Source organism: Onychomys torridus, chromosome 8, assembly GCF_903995425.1.
Source record: "Onychomys torridus chromosome 8, mOncTor1.1, whole genome shotgun sequence".
Lineage (NCBI taxonomy): Eukaryota > Metazoa > Chordata > Mammalia > Rodentia > Cricetidae > Onychomys > Onychomys torridus.
The window spans coordinates 108,775,125-108,796,526 of record NC_050450.1 but is presented as its reverse complement, the minus strand read 5'-3'; the positions used below and the strand labels follow the sequence as shown (position 1 = coordinate 108,796,526).

At 46.6% G+C, this 21,402-nt stretch overlaps 1 protein-coding gene across 3 annotated transcripts in view; it reads left to right on the top strand.

The window, feature by feature from the left end:
• Ccdc57 (coiled-coil domain containing 57) overlaps window positions 1-21,402 on the top strand; it is a 98,056-nt gene that overhangs the window by 54,377 nt on the left and 22,277 nt on the right. For 2 of the 3 annotated variants that reach the window (XM_036197578.1, XM_036197577.1), the window contains exons 16-18: window positions 2,174-2,277; window positions 9,458-9,589; window positions 10,070-10,289. In XM_036197578.1, coding sequence (XP_036053471.1) covers window positions 2,174-2,277; window positions 9,458-9,589; window positions 10,070-10,289 — 456 coding nt within the window. Of the gene's footprint in view, window positions 1-2,173; window positions 2,278-9,457; window positions 9,590-10,069; window positions 10,290-21,402 lie in introns of those variants that run through there. The other variant, XM_036197579.1, reaches the window with a different exon arrangement.

Here is a 21,402-nt window from a genome sequence, read left to right as displayed (position 1 = left end):
TGTGTCCAGCTGGGGCTTAATTTGGTTTGTCCTAATAAAAACTACATGTGGCTGGGCAGTGGTGGCACATGCCTTTAATCCCAGCACTTGGGAGGCAGAAGCAGGTGGATCTCTGTGAGTTCTAGGCCAGCCTGGTCTACAGAGCTAGTCCAGGACAGGCTCCAAAGCTACAGAGAAACCCTGTCTCGAAAAACAAACAAACAAACAAAAAAGAAAGAAAGAAAGCCACTAGATTAGTTCCCAGGTGGCTATCAGTTACCACCTAATCTCCATTCCTTTTCTTTCTTTTTTCTTTTTTTCAAAAAGAAAAAGGTAGGCCAGGCGGTGGTGGTGCACGCCTTTAATCCCAGCACTTGGGAGGCAGAGCCAAGTGGATTTCTGTGAGTTCGAGGCCAGCCTGGGCTACCAAATGAGTTCCAGGAAAAGGCGCAAAGCTACACAGGGAAACGCTGTCTCGATAAACAAAAAGAAGAAAAAGAAAAAGGTGGGGTTCTGAGACAAGGTTTCAAGGCTTCTCTATTTAACAATCCTGGCTGTCCTAGAACTCACTCTGTAGACCAGGTCGGCCTTGAACTCATAGACATCCATCTGCTTCTGCTTCTGGAGTGCTGGGATCAAAAGTGTGCACCACCACAACCCAGCACGATCACTTATTTTTATAGCTGCTGAGTTCACAGCCTTTGCAAAGAGGCATGAATGTCCTGCAGGGACAAGGCCTGAAGTGGCCTGGGGCCTTGTTCCCCTGCTCTGCAGTCACATGTTCTCTTTGAAAACAGGACCCTTGTTTTCACTGGAAAGTTTGGGGGTCCAGTCAGCCAGGAGCTCCCTCTCAGTCAGGACTGGGTGGCAACTCTGGCTTAGTGCACTCGATGGAGTCCTTTAAGAGACAGAAGTACATGGAATCAGTCTTCCCAGTTCCAGTGGAGAAATAAAATGGAATGAGACAGGAATTCATTATGCAGGACTGAATGGACTGGGAGGGGTGGCAGCTTTCCTGAAGTTTCTAATGGGTCATAGAATCTGTCTTACTCCTCACTGTTCAATGAAGAGCGAAATCCTAAACACAGGCTCATGTCCACTGCATGAGAACCATGCTTTCTTCCTAAAAATAAGGAAGTTCCAGGCCAGCCAGGGCTACATAGTGAGACCCTGTCTTGTGATAATCATCATCTTTATATCAGACTGGGTGTCATAGCATGTGGGGAACTAAGACAGGCGAGGTAGATAACTCTGGGCTACCCTGGCCTACAGAGCAAAACCTGTTTAAACACACACACACACACACACACACACACACACACACACACACACACACTAACAAAAAACTCCAACATGTTTAGGTTAACTTAAAACAACTCAAGTTAAATCAATAAATCAAAGTATTCATTTGATTTCAAGATTATGCCTCAGTAAAAGAGCACAGAATCATTTATTACAGCCATGATTTTTAAGTTTCTGCAAATAAATTTTCCCTATTTTTTTTTAGGTTTTTTAAATTTTATTTTATATTCTATGTATGAGTGTTTAGGCTGCATGTATGTCTGTGTACCATATGTATGCCTGGTGCCTGAAGAGGCCTAAAGAAAATGTTAGATACACCACAACTAGAGTTATACATGGTTGTAAGCCACTGTGTGGGTGCTGGGAACTGAACATAGGTCCTCTTTAAGAGCAGCAGATGCTCCAAACAGCTAAGCTCTGTAGCCCCACCTCCCCCCCATTCTCCCCCCCCCCCCCATTCTTTTAAAGGAGCTTTGCTGGCCTTATTCTCAGCATCTAGAGTAGCAGGGACTGCTCGTGTGTGTGTGTGTGTGTGTGTGTGTGTGTGTGTGTGTGTGTGTGTGTGTGTGTATCCCTTGTACAGGCAAACACATACTTTGATGTACTGCCCAGAGGCTTGTTCCAGTGACTCTTAGTAAAAATATGTTTTTCTGCTGCTCTGTGCAGCTGTCTGAAGGTTAGTGTTATAGGTTAGGGTTAGGCTGGGAAGTTGTGCTGTGTGTCTCTGAGCTCTGCTAGGGGACGGTGTGTCTCAATTCACACTTGACCTCTGCCCCCAAGTTCTCTAGTATAAAAGTTGCTTTGGTTTTGAAAATTAGTTTGCTGTTCTTGTGTTCAAGAAATCCTGTATGATGTACACTGGGAACCAACCCTTTCCTGATCTTGTTCCCAGGGAAACTGACTCCTTGCCCACTTCCTCCCACCTCTGAGTCCCAGGACCCCCGTGAGTTACATGGGATACCTTTGGGACAGTTGCAGCCCCACCCAACAACTCAGGTAACTTCTTCACCTAAGAAATCTGTGTTGACATTGTAACCCTAGGGATGTGCTCATCCAGCTTTCTGATGGGAGAAAGACCTACTATCTTGTTTGTGATCTAGTTCTTGATTTTCTTTCCTGGTCGTCTGAAGTCCCTGTGACAACTAGGTAAAAAGTACGAGCTGGGTCTTTGTGGCACACTCTTAATCCCAGCACTCGGGAGGCAGAGCCAGGCGGATCTCTGAGTTCGAGGCCAGCCTGGTCTTCAGAGCAAGATCCAGGACAGGCACAAAAACTACAGGGAAACCCTGTCTCTAAAAACCAAATAAAGTATGTTCAGTTCACCTGACCTCAATGTGAAATCACAGAAAAAAAAAAAAAAGAAAAGAAATCTGTGCTGACATTTTCCTAAGTACAAAGTATAGGTTCTCATCAGACAAGCTACAGAAGATGACAGGGAAAAGCCTCCTGTTTCCAGCACCCACCATGGTGCTGGTAACATCCAACTCTTCCTGCTCCTTTGCTTTTTATTTGTTTTGGTTTTTGGAGACAGAGTCTCACTATGTAGCCCAGGCTATCTTGAACCTGGGCCCTCCTGCTCAGCCTCCTGGGTACATGAAATACACAACTGCCCTGCCATGCCTGTCTCCTGGATTTGTTTATGGTTTTAAGTAACTAACGTACATATGACTTACTATAGCTTTACCTATATGGGTATTATATTTTTACTTTGTTTGTTTTTCAGGACAGGGTTTCTCTGTGTAGCATCTCTAGCTGTCCTAGAACTTACTCTCTAGACCAGGCTGGCCTCTGCCTCCTGAGTGCTAGGATTAAAGGTGTGTGCCACTACTACCCAGGTGGTATTATATTTTTAATCTTTACCAATATAAACTTTTAAATTTGTGTATTTTTTTTTCCGGAGCTGAGGATCAAACCCAGGGTCTTGCGCTTGCTAGGACTGAGCTAAATCCCCAACCCCATTAAATTTGTATATTTAATAAAAAAAAAAATGTCGTTTTTGTTTTTTAGATTATTATGTACACAGTGTTCTGCCTACATGTATGCTTGCAGGCCAGAAGAGGGCACCAGATCTCATTACAGATGGTTGTGAGCCACCATGTGGTTGCTAGGAATTGAACTCAGTTTGCTTTCTAATACAATCCAGGATGGGCTGGAGAGATAGCTCAGCGGTTGAGAGCACTGGCTGCTCTTCCAAAGGACCTGGGTTCAATTCCAGCACCCACATGGCAGCTTACAACTGTCTGTAACTTCAGTTCTAGGGGACACCTTCACATAGATAGTCATGCAGACAAAACACCAATACACACAAAATAATAATGAATAAATTATTGAATAAAAAAAAAAATGAAACAATCCAGGACCACTTGCCCAAGGATGGCACCACCCACAGTAGAATGGGCAGGACCCTCCCACATCAATTATTAATAAAGAAAATGCCTCACAGACTTGCCTGCAGGCCATTGGAAGTAGACATTTTCTCAATTGAAGTTCCCTCTTGCCAGATGACTCTAGCATGTGTCAAAAAGCTAACCACGGGGGCAGGAGGAGAGAGGACAGGGGAACCCATGGCTGATACGTAAAATTAAAACACAAATATCCATATGAAAAAATATATATATATAAAAAATATAAATATATTTTTTTAAAAAAAGCTAACCACAATTGACTCCTTATCAACTTGACACAATAATACATCAGTATTAAGCCATAACTTTTTCTTTCTTGATTAGTGACTGTTAGTAAATATGTTCCTTCTGCCACTCTGTTAGGGCTATGGGTTAGGATTTTAGGACTAGACTGGAAAGCTGTGCTGTGTATCCCTGAGCTCTGCTCATGTTAATATCAATAGCACAATATAGTATACATGCCAACATTCAAGTTTCAGTGTTTAAGAATTTAAATGCTTTAGTTGGGTGTGGTGGGGAATGCCTTTAATCCCATCACTCAGAAGGCAGAGGATCTCTGGGTTCAAGGCCGGCTGTTCTACAGAGTGAGTTCCAGGATAGCCAGGGCTGTTACACAGAGAAACCCTGTCTTGAAAAACAACATAAAAAGTTTAAACACTAAAAGTTCAAAAATTCCTTTTAAAAATCCAAATTCTGTCAACTATAGGATTCCGTAACATAAAAAACAAGTTAAATACTTTTTACTCTAAGAGTGAGGATCCCGGGGCATTCACAACCAAATCAAAGCAAAACCAAATTCCAACAGTGTAAATAATTTAGTGTCCAATGTCTGGGATTCCTTCACAATCTTATGGGCTCCAAAAGGCTTGGGAAGTTCCACTTCCCCAGCTCTGCCATCTACAGAACACCTAGTTTGTCCCAAAGGCTCAGGTTTTTTTTTTTTATTATTATTAAGGATTTTCTATTCATTTTACATATCAACCACAGATTCCCCTGTCCTCCTTCCTCTTACCCCCCTGCCTTACCCCCAACCTACCCCCCATTCCCACCTCCTCCAAGGCAAGGTCTCCCATGGGGAGTCAGCAGAACCTGGTACATTCAGTTGAGGCAGGTCCAAGCCTCTCCTCCCTGCACCAAGGCTGCACAAAGTGTCTCACCATTGGCACTAGGCTCCAAAAAGCCGGCTCATGCACTAGGGACAGGTCCTGATCCCACTGCCTGGGGGCCCCCTAAACAACTATCTCACTTATCCAGAGGGCCTGGTGCAGTGCCATGGGGGCTCCTCAGCTATTGGTCCACAGTTCATGGGTTTCCAGTAGTTTAGCTGGTCGTCTCTGTACCCAAAGGCTCAGTCTTGCTTCACTCCACACCAGCCAGTTACTTGGTAGTCATGTTACACCCAGTCCATTATGCGCCACAAGGAAGGAGAGACAACACTTATGGGTTCCAAAGATTTTAATAAATCACCACATAAGGGGGTCATTGTTCCGATCAGGGCTGCAGGACAAGGACTCAGGAGCCTCATTTCTCCTGGCAGCCCTGAGCAGGGCCAGAAGTGGGATTTATAAGCACAAAAATCACAAATATTGTTGCCGAGTTACAGTTATATTTTTAACCAATCAGGAGTCAAAGATTAGGGGCTTTCCCTATGTGTTCTACCATTGTCGGTCGACACACAATGCAAGCCTTTTGGTCCAGCCAATCAGACTGATTTGTTCTTTCTGTTGTTAGGAACAGCCATAATGTTTCTAGAGAACTAAGATGCCTGACGGCTATTTCTATGCTTTAGGGAGGAAGTGGGTCAGCCATTGGAGAGTTCTCTGCTCCCCTAGGACTTGAGAACCTGAACTTTATTTCACCCTACATATAAAATGGAGTCTGAAGTAAAAATGGCAGTACTTTGGCCAAGGTGCTTTTACCTGCTCCCTTCAGTGCTCCCATAGTCCTGGCATCTCTGATATACTGCGGTCTCCACAGCAACTGGGCTGCATCTTCACCAGTGACCTTTCCTGCCCTCTCTTTAGGGACCTGTTAGGAACCTGTTTCATGTTGTCAAGCCTCGTCTACTCTCCATGACCCCTTGAATCCTGTAGCTCTCGTGGTGCCAAAACCAGTAACAGAAGGGGCATTTTGTTTTGTTTGTTTTTCGAGACAGGGTTTCTCTGTAGCTTTGGAGGCTGTCCTGGAGCTTGCTTTGTAGCCCAGGCTGGCCTCAAACTCACAGAGATCCACCTGCCTCTGCCTCCCGAGTGCTGGGATTACAGGCGTGCGCCACCACCGCCCAGCTGTGTGGGAGATTTTTATACATTAGCAAGTTTGGCTGCCAGCTTAAGCTGCAGCCTTGGCCCGCTGAGCTATAGCTTCTGAGTGCCAACCCTAAGGAAACACCTCCCAGAAGACAGATTTCACCTAACTTATGATGCTGATCTCTCTCTTTCTCTCTCTTTTTTTTTTTTTTTTTTTTTTTTTGGTCTTTTGAGTCTGTTTCTCTGTATGGCCCTGGTGACCCTGGCTGTCCTGGATCTTGCTCTGTCCTAGGATCCAGCTGACCTCAAACTCAGAGATCCACCTGCCTTTGCCTCCAGAGTGCAGGGATTAAAGGCATGCATCACCACTGCCCCATACTGGTCTCTTCATCACAGCTGATTTTCAGCCTTAGCTAACCAGCACTGGTTTTCCAAATAAAACAAAGGTTTCACCTCAGAGGTGCTGATCTCTTCATAGTCACAGCTGATCCTAAAGCCCCAGCTAAAGAAAAACCAGAGATTCTTTTTTGTTGTTGTTTTGTTTTTTGCTTTTTCGAGACAGGGTTTCTCTGTGTAGCTTTGCGCCTTTCCTGGAACTCACTTTGTAGACCAGGCTAGGCTTGAACTCACAGAGATCTGCATGGCTCTGCCTCCCAAGTGCTGGGATTAAAGGCTTGCGCCACTACCGCCCAGCAAGAGATTCTTAATTTAAAGTATTGCATGAATGTCCCTGATGGAGCCTTTGAAGGACTCTCAGACTTCCCTCTGAAACTTCACAGCCCAGACTTCCTCTGTCACTGTCCTCAGCATTCTAACCTTCCAAGTTCCCTCAACAGCTCCTGAAGCTCTGAGAACTTAATGGCTTTTCTAGCCCAAAGTTCCAGACCCCTTCCACAGTCTTCTCAAAGTAATATGGTTAGGTCTGTCACAGTAATACCCACGTGGTATCCTCATATTAATTTCTGTCAGTTTGCTTTCTATTACTGTGATAAAACATGACCAAAAGCAACTTGGGGAAGAATGTCGAGGAAATCAGGGTAGGAACCTAGAGGCAGAAACTGAAGTAGGAAACCGGGCGCACACCTTTAATCCCAGCATTTAGGAAATAGGAGTAGTCAGATCTCTGTGAGTTTGAGGGCAGCCTGGTGAGTTCCAGGCCATTCAAGGCTACATGGTAAGAGGTAAATTCTAAGTTTATTCTCAACCATGTGAGAATAGCAGCTTTGGGCCAGGAAGCAACATGCTGACCATCACTGGTGAGGACAGGGCAAGGCTGCCCAGGAAACAGGCCTGGAGAGAACACTGGGCACTTGGAGGTCAGTTGTTCAGTCAGAGAAGAAACTGAGCGGGACTGGCCAAAGAGAGGAGGGCAGGCCCAGGTGTTTCTCCAGCAGACCACGCTGCCCGTGGAGGAAACTATAAAGGGAAGCATTGAGCAGGAGGCTGAGCCCAGAAAGGAGGCCCAATTCAGAGTGGAGGGTACTGCTTCCACACTACTGGAAACTGGGGCATTGTGTGACACACGCTCGCTCCAGACCCTTCATGGCCCACACAGGCACACATACGCTCACTAACGTGCTTCTACTCCTGACCTGTGAGGGACGATCTTGAATCACCCAGGAGTTACCACTCTAACAGCTGGGAATTTTCAGTCACTTGCACTACTCTTTGTCCAAACTTCTCAAATGTGTGTTGTCAGAAGAAATCTTGCCCACAACAAGTAAACCAGCCTGCTGCCCATTGCAGAGAAACATGCCTATTATCTGACTACTTCTTCCTAGTATAGTAAATATTTTATTAAACTATTAATTTCTTCCAAACTATAAAACTACATGTGTTTATCACGTCTACTAAAATAATGTAAAACTGTAGAAAAGAAGCCAGGCACAGTGGTACTTACCAGCACTGGAGATGGAGGCAAGAGGATGGAGAATTTCAAGCCAACTTGGGCTACACAGTGAAGCCCTGTCTTAAAATGAAGCAGAAAACAAAAACCAAAACAAACAAACAAAAAACAGGCCACACCTTTAATCCCAGCACTCGAGAGGCAGAGGCAGGCAGATCTCTGTGAGTTCCAGGCCAGCCTGGTCTACAAAGCTAGTTCCAAGAAAGGCGCAAAGCTACACAGAGAAACCCTGTCTTGAAAAACAAAAAAACAAAACAAAACAAAAAACCAACAGCTAGAGAGATGGCTAAGTGTTTTAAGAGCACTGACTACTCTTCCAGAAGACATAGGCTTGATTCCCAGCACCCGTATGGTAGCTCACAACCATCTGTAACTCCAGTCACAGGGGATCCCATGCCTTCTTCTGGCCTCTGTTGGTACCAGCCATGCATGTGATACACAGAGGCATATGTTCAGGCAACCACCTATACTCATAAAGTATATATATGTATGTATATGTATATGTATATATATACACACACACATGCATATATACATACATACATACATACATACATACATACATACATATGGAAAAAAGGACTCCCAGTCTCTTCTTGTTGTTTTGTTTGAGACAGAGTTTCTCTGTGTAACAGTCCCAGCTTTCATGAAACTCACTCTGTAGACCAGGCTAGCCTCAAACTCACAGAGATCCCCCTGCCTCTGCCTCCTGAGTGCTGGGATTAAAGGTGTGGGCCACCACTGCGTGTTTATTTCCAGTAGTAAATGCTACCTACAGAGTAAGAAGTAGAAAGAACACACTGAAAAGAATTACATGCTGGTCCTGGTAGCACACGCCTTTAATCCCAGTCTCTGGAAGCAAAGGCAGGTGGATCTCCATGAGTTTGAGGCCAGCCTGGTTTACAAAATGAGTTTCAAGACAACCAGGGCTGTTACACACAGAAACTCTGTCTCAAAAAAAAAAAAAAAGAAAGAAAGAAAGAAAAGAAAAAGAAAAGAAGGAAAGATTACATATATGTAAGAATAAGACAAACAGGTTAAAAACAGGAAGAGGAAGAAAGCCAGGGGTCAGTGAACTGATGGAGCTCATAACCATTAGCAACCGAAGAGCTCTAAGCTAAGGCCCAAAGCATGTGTGTTGGGTGTGTCCACTGCTGTGTCCACTGGAGGAGAAGCCCGCACCCGCTCCCGCCCACTGCTCTGGGTTTTTGCACAAGCCCTGCTGCTTTTTCCTTCCTCTTTTCCCATGATTCCTTTCATATCCCTTATGTGGTTCTTCTTGATGTCCCTACCTCCTCTCCCGTTGACTTCTCTGCAGAGCATGGATGGAACCGAGCCTGAGAGGTGCTGTCTTGGGCTGGGCTTTACTTAAGCCAGGGCTATGCCGGATGCCCTGCTCTTGGGGAAGAGACTTCCGCACGGATCACAGCTTCCTTCCCCAGAAGGTTGTGAGAAGCACTTAGGTCAACTGGCGGGAGCTGGCTGAATTTGTTCTGTGCAGAAAAACAAACATGTCCTTCCTTTAAGGGCTGCCACCAAATGAAAAGTCCCTAATCTTGTGGGAAAGCTCATATACCAATGATATCAGTTCCTGAATTCCTCTTGACTTTTCATTACAGGACCCCAGGCACACCAAGAGAAAATGTGTTTCTGGATATACAGGGAAATTTCAACCCCATTCTGCTCAAGTGGTCAGCAAAAACAACACCCCACAAGGCTACAAGACAGGCATGGCATCAAGGCCTGCTCAGGTACAGCCAGGTGCTGGGGTACAGTAGTTTCTGGGGGTGTATATGGGAGCTGGAATGTAGTCATAGGGTTCTGTGGATGCTGGGGTATAACCACACAGGGCGTTCACACACACTTGAGTGTGGAAATTGTGGGAACTTGAACACTTTGGGCACATTAGGAAAGGTCATGCTTCTCTGATGCCTGCCATGGACTTGCCAGAGCCAGGGCATCTAGTGTACATTCACCCCATGGTGGCCTTCACACTGTGGTAGGAACTACAGCTTTCAAGGCTCTGTCCCTATACCTGTATCCTGGACTCACTTGGGCTTCAGATACTCAAGTGAGCCTGGTAATATCAGTCAGCACTGCTGGTGTTCTGTCCCCATGTTGAGAAGTGTCCTGGTCCCCTTATCCTGAGGGAAGCAGGAAAGGAGAGTGCTAACATTCTAAGGCTGGAGAGAGGTTGCTGTCAAAGATCACTGTCCTCTTAACTTTCACAGAAACAACACAGAGTCCCCACAGAGACCTGGAAGTCAGTTTATCAGAAAGAAAACAGGCCCCCAAAGCTCCCACCACAGGCTCAAGAAGTCCCTGAGGAAAGTGACCACCATACCCACAGATCGTCTTCGTTGGCCAGCAGTTCTCTCCAAGATACCTGGAGGCTGTTAGACCTGGGGTCCAACCCTTCAGGCATCCCTTCACAGGATGACTCTGCTGCAGGTAGGAGAGCTGCCTGCTGGACCTCTGCCAACAGGGTATGGTACCAGAGGGCGTGGGAGTAGTGTGGCTCCAATGTTCTGAAGTGACTGGAGTTGGTGTGCTGAATTCTTCTGCCCTTTTGATCTCCCAGGCCTGTGGACCTCAGCTCTTATATGAGCCAAAGTGTTCCATGCCATGTGTCATACAGCCCTGCAGGTCAGAAATGGTGTTCCCCAGGCTCCTTAGGATGGAATCTGTTTCTTCACAGTAGATTCTGGGTGGATGCTCTGCTTCTCTAGAAGAGCCAGTAGGAGTTGCAGTGAAATTCTTAGGGGAATTTCTCTAAGGACTTGCTTTGGGGCAACTGTTTGATATGACACCAAGCAAGAAGGGTAGAGGAAAAAAAAATGATTTCAAAATCTCTGTCAGACAAAACCAAAAACAAGGCCTGGCATGGTGGTGCACACCTCCAGCACCCAGGAGGCAGAGGCAGACAGAGCTCAGTGAATTTGAGGCCAGCTTGGTCTATATAGTGAGTTCTAGGACAGCCAGGGCTACATAGAGAGACCCTGTCTCAAAAGGGAAAAGGAGAAAGAAGAAGAAGTGATAACCAGAGACACTGAATGAGGTGCGTGGTCCTGGTCCATCTGGTGTGAGCCTTGGATATGTCATTCTCTTGGTCACAGTCTGCTCCACCGCATAGCTATGTCCTGATGTGTTTTTAGGTCATTTCCAGTCCTTTGCCATTACAAATAAGATGATGGTGAATACCCTTGGACATAGGCTTAAGCACATATTGTATGTTAAATAAGAGAGTTCTGAGATGAGCATGTACACATGCCCCTGGTCCTAGCTACTACTCAAGGCACTGAGACAAGAGAATCAATTACTTGAGTCCAGAAGTATAGCTGGAGTTTTTCTGGTCCTGCCTGGTTCACAGTCAGGACAAATCTCTCTCACCTGCTAGTCCCACCGCTGCTCAGACCCAACCAAGTAAACACACAGAGACTTACTTATACTGCTTACAAACTGTATGGCTGTGGCAGGCTTCTTGTTATCTGTTTTTATATCTTAAATCAACCCATTTCTATTAATCTATATTTTGCCACATGGCTTGTGGCTTACCCATACCTTACATCTCGCTTGTCATGGCGGCGCCTGGCAGTGACTCTCCACTTCCCCGAATTTTCTTCTCTGCTTGTCCGACTATATTTCCTGCCTGGCTACTGGCCAATCAGTGTTTTATTTATTAACCGATCAGAGCAACACATTTGACATACAGACCATCCCACAGTACAGAAGTTCAGTACTTCCCTGGGCACGTAGCAAAATCCTGTCTCGAGGAAAAAATTTTTTTTTCCAAAAGAGTTTGCTTTTTTTAAGAAAAAAAAGTTTTTTAAATTACTATTAAACCACACACACACACACACACACACACACACACACACACACACACAGTGTTTTAGTTTAGTTACTTTTCTGTTGTTATGGTAAAACACCATGACAAAGCCAACTTATAAATGTAGGCATTTAATTTGGGGCTTACAGTTTCAGTGTTTTAGAGTCTTTGATCATCATGGCAGGGACCATGGCAATAGGCAGGCAAGCATGTTCTGTCTGTACATTTTCCTGTAGGCCAGAAGAGGGAGCAAGATCTCATTACAGATAGCTGTGAGCCACCATGTGGTTGCTGGGAATTGAACTCAGGACCTCTGGAAGAGCAGCCAGTGCTCTTAACCTCTGAGCCACCTCTCCAGCCTGAGACATCACATCTTGACACACAGCCACCAGGCAGAGAGAGCTAACTGTGAGTGGCAGGGACTTTTGAAACCTTGAAGCCTGCCCCACGGTGACACACTTCCATCAAGGTCACATCTCCTAATCCTTCCCAAACAGTTTCATCAACTGGAGACCAAGTACAGGCTTCAAACATACAAGCCTGTGGAGGCCATTCTCATTCAAACTACATTTATATATTATATACCATATTTCTATATACTAAAAATGCATATGTATTATTTATATATACCATGTTTACATATATGGTATATTGTGTGGGTGTGCCTGTGTGTGTATATGTGTGTATATATTGCTAGGGGGAATAAGAACCTACAGTCTCTGTGGAATCCAAGCACTATCTGCCAAAGTTAGAAATGCATTACCTTTTTTGCCTTTGTCTGGCAATTGAGGCCTAGAGCATATTAGGCAGATACTCTACCACTAAGCTGTATCCCCAGTCAGGAATTGGTTCTCTTCTTCCTCTGAGAGTCCTCAGGTCATCAGGCTTGGTGGCAAGCACCTTTTACCCACTTATCTTGATACCTACCCTTTTCTTTTCTTTTTTAAAGATAATGTTTCTAGAAAGGGCTGTTCTCAAACTCCCTATGTAGGTAAGGATGACCAACTCCTGAGTGCAGAGGTCATAGGTGTGTGCCACCAATTGTGGTTTATACAGTATTGAGAATCAAACCCAGGGCTTCCCATATGCTGGGTGCTCACTCTAATAACTGAGCCCCGGCAGGGCAGTGGTGGCGCACGCCTTTAATCCCAGCACTCAGGAAGCAGAGGCAGGAAGATCTCTGTGAGTTCAAGGCTAGCCTGGTCTACAAATCGAGTTCCAAGATGGCTAAAGCTCTTACACAGAGAAACCCTGTCTCAGAAAAAAAAACAGCCAAAAAACCCAAAAAAAACAAAAAACCCTGAGTTCACCCTTACTTGTCCCTGTACTCTTCATGTTTGTAAACCAATTTTATCAAAACAAACAAAACCATGGTCTCATGTAGCCCAAGTTGGCTCTAAACTTGCTATAAACTTTCAGCTTCTGATCCTCCTACCCTCACTGCCCAAGTCTGGGGTTATGAGCATACACCAACATGCTCTCTACATAGCCCTGGCTGTCCTTGAACTCATTATATAGACCAGGCTGGGCTCAGACTCACAGAGATTCACATGCCTCTGCCTCACAAGTGCTGGTATTAAAGGAGTGTGCCACCACACCTAGCCAAAATAGAGTTTTTCAGTGCTTCACATTTAATCATCGTCTGGTTCAGTATGAACTGATTTCTAGTCATGTATAGCCTAAGAGCTTAAATTGACACTCCACTGAAAACAGACAATTCCAGTTATTCCAGGGTCATTTGATTGAGGTTATCACAAATCAGCTCTTGTAGCAAAGATCTCCACATAAGGACCTAGAGACACTGGGTCTCAATGACTGTGCTCAACGTGTTTAAAGAATAGGATAGCAAAGCTGGGCATGGTGGCACATACCTTTAGCCTCAGCACTCAGACTTAGGAGGCAGAGACAGGCAGATCTCTGAGAGTTCAAAGCCAGCTTAGCCTGCAAAGGGAGTTTAGAACAGCCAAGGATACACAGCGTGAGTCCATTTCAAGAAACAAAACAAAGACCAAGATAGCAATAGGAAAATAGATCCAAGAAAGAAGGACCAAGGAAGAAAGATCTCTCAGGAAGCCTAGCAAATCACACACAGAATGAGACCCACACCCAGGAAGTTATAACCCTTCCAGCACCAAAGGGAGGTGGGTATGTGTGAGTGAATGCAGGTGCCCCAAGGAGGCCAGAGGCATTGGATCCCCATGTAGCTGGAGGTACTACAAGAAGGTTGTAAAATGCCTGATGTGGGTGCTGGGAACTAAACCCTAGTCCTCTGGAAAAGCACTTACCTGCTGAGCTATCTCTCCAGCCCCAGTGCCATCCTTTTGGATGAGGTAGCAGTGAGCAGACTGATCTGACTTATCAGCACAGGGAACTGAAAGGCAGCACAGACTGGCCTGGTGCATTCAGGGAAGAGGGTGGAAGCACCTACCATCAGTAACAAAGAAGCCTAAGTCACCACCAGCTGTCTGTCATGAGAAACAAGTTCATAGTTAGCCAAATACAGTGCATGTGATCTGACAGTCACCCATCTGTCCATCCTCAACTCTGCATCTCAGCCCTCAAAAGCAGAAGACCCATGCAGAGTACCGGCAGCAAACACAACGCATATGAGTACAACTTTATTTACAAAAGCAAGTGGCAGTGTAGCATTCTGTTCCTTAAACTAGATGTACAGAACCTTAAATTACTTTATTTTTATTGTTCTTTCAACTATGTATATTACATGTGCTTAATGTTTTTGTTGTTTGTTAGTTTTATTTTACTTTTGTGTTTTTGAGAATGTATCTTGTAGCTGAAAGAGCCAACTATAGGGGTGAGAGCCACCAACCACCTTACCTCTGTAGCTTCCAAAATGCCACAACTTCCTGTCTACCCAGGCTTTTATTGCCTTGCTGTTCTGCCCTTTCATTGGCTCCTAGCCCAGCTACCTCACTTCCTTGTTACTGCTTGTCTATACAGACCTCCAGGTCTCTATGGTTGGTACTGGGATTAAAGGTGTGTGTCACCACACTTGGCTGTTCTAGTGTGTCCTTGGACACACAGAGACCCTGCCTGCCACATGATCAGATTAAGGGTATATGCTACCACTGCCTGACTTTTGTGTTAATGGCTTGCTATTTTCTCTGATCTCCAGGCAAACTTTATTTATTAACATACAAACAAATTATCACCACATTTCAGCACAAACAAAATATCACCACAGTGTCTCACTGTATATTTCTGTCTGGACTTCAGTCTGCAGTGATCTTATTCTGCCTCCCAAGTGCTGGGGTTTCAGGAATTATAGGAACCACACCCTGGTTGCTTTAAAGAGTGAGGAAGTGGTTAGCCTCACAGATGCATCAAGGATAAGAGAGAAGTGACCCTTGTTTTATTTTGATTTGATTTTGTTTTTTGAGCCATGGTCTTGGTATGTAGCCCTGGTTAGCCTGGAACCTGCCACAGTCTTCCTGCCTTTGCCCCTCGGTGCTAGGATTATAAACATGTGCTGCTCTGCCCCCAACCCCTGAGTTTTGCCTGTTGTAGATTGTTAGGATCCTGCTCTCACTCTCCTGGGTCTAACACTTTACATCATCGGGGACATGGGCAACTGCATCCCCGCCTTAAAAAGCTGGACGCAATCCCCACCCTCTCTTTTCTGTTTCCTTTCTGCTGTTTGCTCTGCCCTGCTTCCCTCCCATGCCAGCCCTGGCTTCTCCCTCCTAACCCCTCTTCTTTCTAATAAAGCTCTCTCTAGCTATGGTAGCCATGGCTGTGACTCTTCTGCCCACCAACCAGTGCCGTTCATCCTTTCACAGACCACTGATGGTCTGAAGAGTGGTCTCATGGGGTGAGGCCATCCCTTCAGTCTGGCTGGCTGAGTGGCTTCAGCAGAGAGTAGGATGGACACCTCAGGAAGCAGCAATCAAGAGGCTGCAGTCTGGGGAGAGGTGGAACCAGGGACTACCAGAAGCCTGAGAAGCCTCTCATGTGCAGGTGGGTGAGGTGGGGAAAAGTGATGGGAGACAAACCCAGAGAGAAGCCCTGGAGGAGGTGAGCAGAGGATGCGATCCCTTGCAGTCTTGACCTTGGACAGGACAGCTAACTAATCGTAGAACAGGACAGAGTGACTGGAGTAGAGGGTAGACTTGCTGCCAACCCTGGCAGGCAAACTTTCCTCGTGCTCACACCCTAACGGGACACAGCAGTACAGCTGACCCTGAGGAGACCACTCTGACTCTTGAACAGTAGCTGCTGATATCTCTGCCAGGCAGAAACTCACAAAATGGAGAGGCATGTCCAGGGGCAGGTCCTCAGGAAAGCTGGGCCTGGGTCAGAGTGAGATTGTGAGCTGGTGGCCACATGCAGCCTGGGAGTACCCTGGCTGCAGCTGAAGTGTCAGCAGAAATAGCACTTGGTCACCAAAAAGTTACAAGAGGAGTGTGACCTGAGGGAGTGTGAAGATGGCAAATGCTTGGAGCTGCCATCACAGTATCACAGTGAAGGTAGCACAGAGCAGAGCTTCCCAGTCTGAAAGCCACGGAGACTAGCATTGGCCATATCCTGCCAAACAGTGCAAGTCCCCACAGTGGCATCACTAGCCAGAACATAAGCTTGCATCAACTTGCAGGACAAGTAGGAGGACACTGCCTCTGGTTGGCCCCTTTGGGTCCTTAACAGTCCTCCTCCTCGTCCCATGCTGGCTGAGAAGGTTCCCAAAGTCACAAAGCCCGCCCCCTCCTGATTCATTTTCACCAGTGAGGGGAATGCTTTCCTAGAGCCCGAATACCACAACCAGCACTAGACAGATTCCTGGGGTCTAGATCATCCACATACTGGGTAAGATAGCACCCTTACACACATACCCGAATTCTGTCCTACCACACATACCTACCCACTCACCGTCATTCTTGCCAAAGCCTCGAGTCTCTGAGCAGTGCTGGCCTAATGCCTCGGTCCCATTCTCCTGCTCCCTGTGTTACTGCATAGCCCAGGAGCCCAGCACCCACCTGCAGGCACAAGTAAGCATGCCCTCCAGGCGGTGGTGGCGCACGCTGTTAATCCCAGCTCTCAGGAGGCAGAGCCTGGTGGATCTCTGAGTTTGAGGCCAGCCTGGGCTACAGAGTGAGTTCCAGGAAAGGCGCAAAGCTACACAGAGAAACCCTGTCTCGAAGAAAAGAAAAAAAACACACACACAAGTAGGCATTCCCGCTCCTGCAGTCCCTCATGTCCCTAAGGGCATTCCTCACTCCCACCCCATCGCCCTGGCACCTGCCTCCTCCCTCATCAGAACCCTCCCCTGCTGATCCATAAGTCAAGCTCTACCCAGCTTCCACCTTCCCGCCCCAGGCCTTGCTCTCTTTATCTTCTTTGAGTCCCTCTATCTCTTCAGGAATGTACCTAAGGGTGGGGACATCTGAGGCTTTGTCTTGGATGCTGGACTCCTAATACCAAGCAGCCAGTGTGCAGGATAAAGGATTGATAGAGGTCTGCAGCAGGGGGCGCCAGGAGAGGAAAGAAAGGAGTTCAGGAAGTAAGACTGATGACTGATGTGGACACTGCAAAGCTTAGGGCTAGGCCTTGGCTCAAGGGAAGAACCCTAGCCTAACATCCAGGAAGTTCTCAGTTCATACCCAGCACACACCCCCACCAACTAAGGCTTGCCCCTCATAGTGGTGTACACCTACAATTCCAGCACCTTGGAGTGTTTCAAGACAGATTGAGTACATAGCAAGACCCTGTTTGGGGAAGGAAAAAGAAAAATAATGTAAGGCTTTAAAAATACATGTACTTCCTAGATGAAAGTTTTAAGTATGATCAGGGCAGCGGCTTTCCCCAAAGTGAGGAAACCTTTGGTGTAATACTAACTGAAATATGGACAGACTTTCTCTTGAAGCCAAACAAGTGGATTTTCAAGTTCCACTGCAATGAAACACCTGGAGAAGAGGTAATCAGCCTACTGCAGCCTTCCACACATTAAGCATTAAGACATAGGTGCAAGGCTCCCCAAGGTTCATCTTCACACACACACACACACACACACACACACACACACACACACACACACACACACACATGCGCGCGCGCACACACACACATGTTGAGGGTAGGAGACACTAACACAGGAAGAGCCAAAACAGAACTTGTTCCCAGCTCTGAGGTGGGGAGTTCTACTCTAGCCTGGGCAGTACCATGGGATACTTTGAAAAAAAGACTAGCTCATTGGTAGAGACTTGCCTTGTATTTACAAGGCCCTGGATTATCCTCAGCATCAAAAGTAATCATAAAGATCAAATTGGAGAGCTGGGCGCTGGTGGCGCAAGCCTTTAATCCCAGCACTGGGGAGGCAGAGCCAGGCAGATCTCTGTGAGTTCCAGGCCAGCCTGGTCTACAGAGTAAGATCCAGGAAAGGCACAAAGCTACACAGAGAAACCCTGTCTCGAAAACCAACAAAGGCCAGTAGTCTCCAAACAGCTGCTCTACCTGTTCATCTGGCCAGACACCTCTAAAGATCACAGGTCCCAGCAAGGGGCTTTAGAAGACCTTCCTCATCCAGAGAACCTGTTTCCAAAGCTCAGTCCTGAGGCTGTCTACCTTCTTGAAGTGTAACTATTGGTGCCCCCAAATGTCTTTCCCAGGTATTAGGACAGTCCAGCCTCCCTGGTATCTTCCGACAGCCTCCCTGAAGATCAGGGGCTCCAAGGGCAACCTTGTTAGCCTTCTACCTCCCTGAGTTGACAAACAACCTGTGCAGGCCTCAGCTGGAACACCAGCCTCCCTTGCTTGACCCCAGCCCGCCCACTGCCTAGTTGCCTTCCACCTACCTAGCTACCAGGGCCAGGTGCACTGTCTTTATACACACACATCTGCCCTGTTTCTTCCAACAGCGTGTGGCCCGAGGCAGCTTGATTTCTTATTGTATCTGAAGATCTTTTCACAGTACGTGGGGCTAGCAGATCTTTTGGGTGGTCCATAGCGCTGTGAAGCCTGTTTTGTCTCAAGGTCTTGTGTGTCGTCTTCCACAATAGATGCTGCAGTGTGTGTCCCTGTGCTTGTGGGAGCCATGGTTGGACAATTATCTAGAAGGGAAATAGCTGGGTCAAAGGTATGGATAGTTTGAAGTGTTACCAAATTGTTCTAAAAAAACCTGGCCCAATGCCTGCAGCTGCCTGCAGGGTGGAAGGCCTCTCTCTCTATCTCTCTCTGTCTCTCTCTGTCTCTCTCTGTCTCTCTCTGTCTCTCTCTGTCTCTCTGTCTCTCTGTCTCTCTGTCTCTCTCTCTCTCTCTGTCTCTCTCTTTCTCTCTCTCTGTCTCTCTCTCCTCCAGTGTCCTGGACTTTGTCCCATGTCTTTTTCTCAGTTTGGTAAATGAAAACTGATACTTCATCTTTGGTTTTAGTTTACAATTTTTTTTGGGGGGGGGGTTGTTTTGTTTTGTTTTTAAAATGGGGTTTCCTGTAGTTCGGGCTTGCTTAAAACTTTATGTAGCTTAAAATGACTTTGAACTTCTGATCCTCCTGCCTCCAACTCTTTATAATTTGCAGTCATGTGTTTTGTTGTTGTTCAGTTTGTTGCTTTTCTTGTTTTGTGTTTGCTTGCTTTTAAGACAGGGTGTGACTTGATGGCCGTGACTGGCCCAGAACCATGCACTTTGTAGTCAGGCTGGCCTTAAATTTACTAACATCAGCTTGCCTCTGCCTCTGCAGTGTTGAGATGAAAGGTGTATGCCACCACATTAATCTGCAGTGTTGAAGCTGTAGACATTTCATGGTTGGGTTTAATGTGGATTTGTGACCTTTGATACACTTTTTTTTTTCAAGACAGGGCTTCTCTGTGTAGCTTTGCGCCTTTCCTGGAACTCACTATATAGCCCAGGCTGGCCTCGAACTCACAGAGATCCGCCTGGCTCTGCCTCCCAAGTGCTGGGATTAAAGGCGTGCACCACCACCACCCAGCTTGATTTGTGACCTTTTCACAGAGGACAGCTGAGGAGAGGAGACTAGTACTCTAGAAAGGGACCCTCTACCTAGGAAAGGGATGGATGCAAGGGGGCCAGAGGCCAGGCTGAAGGTCTGTGCCTACAAGAACCAGGGATTGAGGGGATTCCAGGTGGGAGTGGTGTGAACCCCAGTACCAGGCAAGTTCTTGGTTTGAGGTGTGCAGGTACCATGACCCCAATTTCAAATGGAAACTGAGGCTGATCAGTCATCAGACAGCCCAGTACTTCTAACCTGCACTCGGATCTCCCAAGCTCCAGAAAGCACATACCCAACCAGAACAGGGCGGAAAGGGCAGGTTTAGCAAGAGGGCTAAGGTTATCCATGGGCCAAAGGGTCGTAGGCATGGAAGCTCCTGAGGAATATGGCTACTAGTTGGGACTAGCCCAGACCCTCCCTGGTCAGTACTGGCCTCCCAGTTTGTTCTGCTTCTCCCATCAAGCCAAAGGTTAGACATAATGCAGTGCAATGGCTGGGTTGGTTTTCTTCTTTAAAATGCTGTGAATTTTTTTGAGCTCAGCCTCATGGAACAAGCCTGTAATTCTAGCCCTTGGTAGGTGAGAATCATCATGAATTCAAGGCCAGCTTGGGCTACATAGTGAATTCAAAACCAGCCTGGGCTACATACCTGGGCCCAGTCTAAAAGAAAAAAAAAAAAAAAAAAGGTTTGTCAGAGCCATTTCTTAAATCCTGCTTACATAACCCAGCTTCTGTGCAGATTCTAAACAGTGACAGTGACCACACTCTATTACCAGGCTTCTCTTATCTGGAGATCCAGGAGGAAAAAAGAAAAGGAACTAAAGAACTGCTCCTTGTCTGGTGGCCTGATTGTGGAGTCGCCCTGTCCCAGACTCCACCTCAGGCCTCACCAGGAGAGCACTCCAGGCCTGAGTGTTTCTAGCCAGCATGTTAGGAGAGTGGGGGACAGGGAGCAGGCAGGAAGAGGGCACTGGGCACACCCACAGTGGCTCCTCCCTGGCTCTGTGGGTCCAATAAACTTCTGTTTTTAGAGAAACTAGACACTTTTTCTTTAAAATGTTCACTTTGAGAACAAAAGCAAAACAGTTCTTTTGTCTGTTTTTCTTCCCATGTAGCCCCAGCAGTTCTGGAGCTCCTCCGTAGACCATGCCGGTCTCCAACTCAGAGATCCTCCTGCCTCTGGAGTGCTGGGATCATAGGTGGTGCCAGTGGTAGAACAGAACTTTCTGGGACCTCAGGCAATACCTTTTGGGTAAAAGTGAGAACCTGAGTTCAGATCCCAGCACCCACATAAGCCAAGTGTGGCAACATGTACTTGTGGATCTTGGGGATGCTGGCAAGCCAGTCTAGCTGAAACAGGATGCTCCAGATTCAGTGAGAGACCTTGTCTCAAAACATTAGAAAACCTTAGCAAGGTATGATGGCACATGCCTTTAATCCCAGCAGAAGTGGGTAGGTCTCTGTAGTTCAAGGCCAGCCTGGTTTACATATAGAGTTCCAGGATAGCCAGAGCTACATAATGTGGATTTGTGACCTTTGATACACTTTTTTTTCCCCGAGACAGGGTTTCTCTGTGTAGTTTTGGAGCCTGTCCTGGAACTCGCTCTGTAGACCAGGCTGGCCTCAAACTCAGAGATCCGCCTGCCTCTGCCTCCCGAGTGCTGGGATTAAAGGCGTGCACCACCAACCAACACCCGGTTTAGCAGTCCTTTCTTTTGTGTCTTGCTTGTCCATTTTGGATGGCAGACTGTCGTCAGCAGTTAAGGCAAGGGCATTTTTCT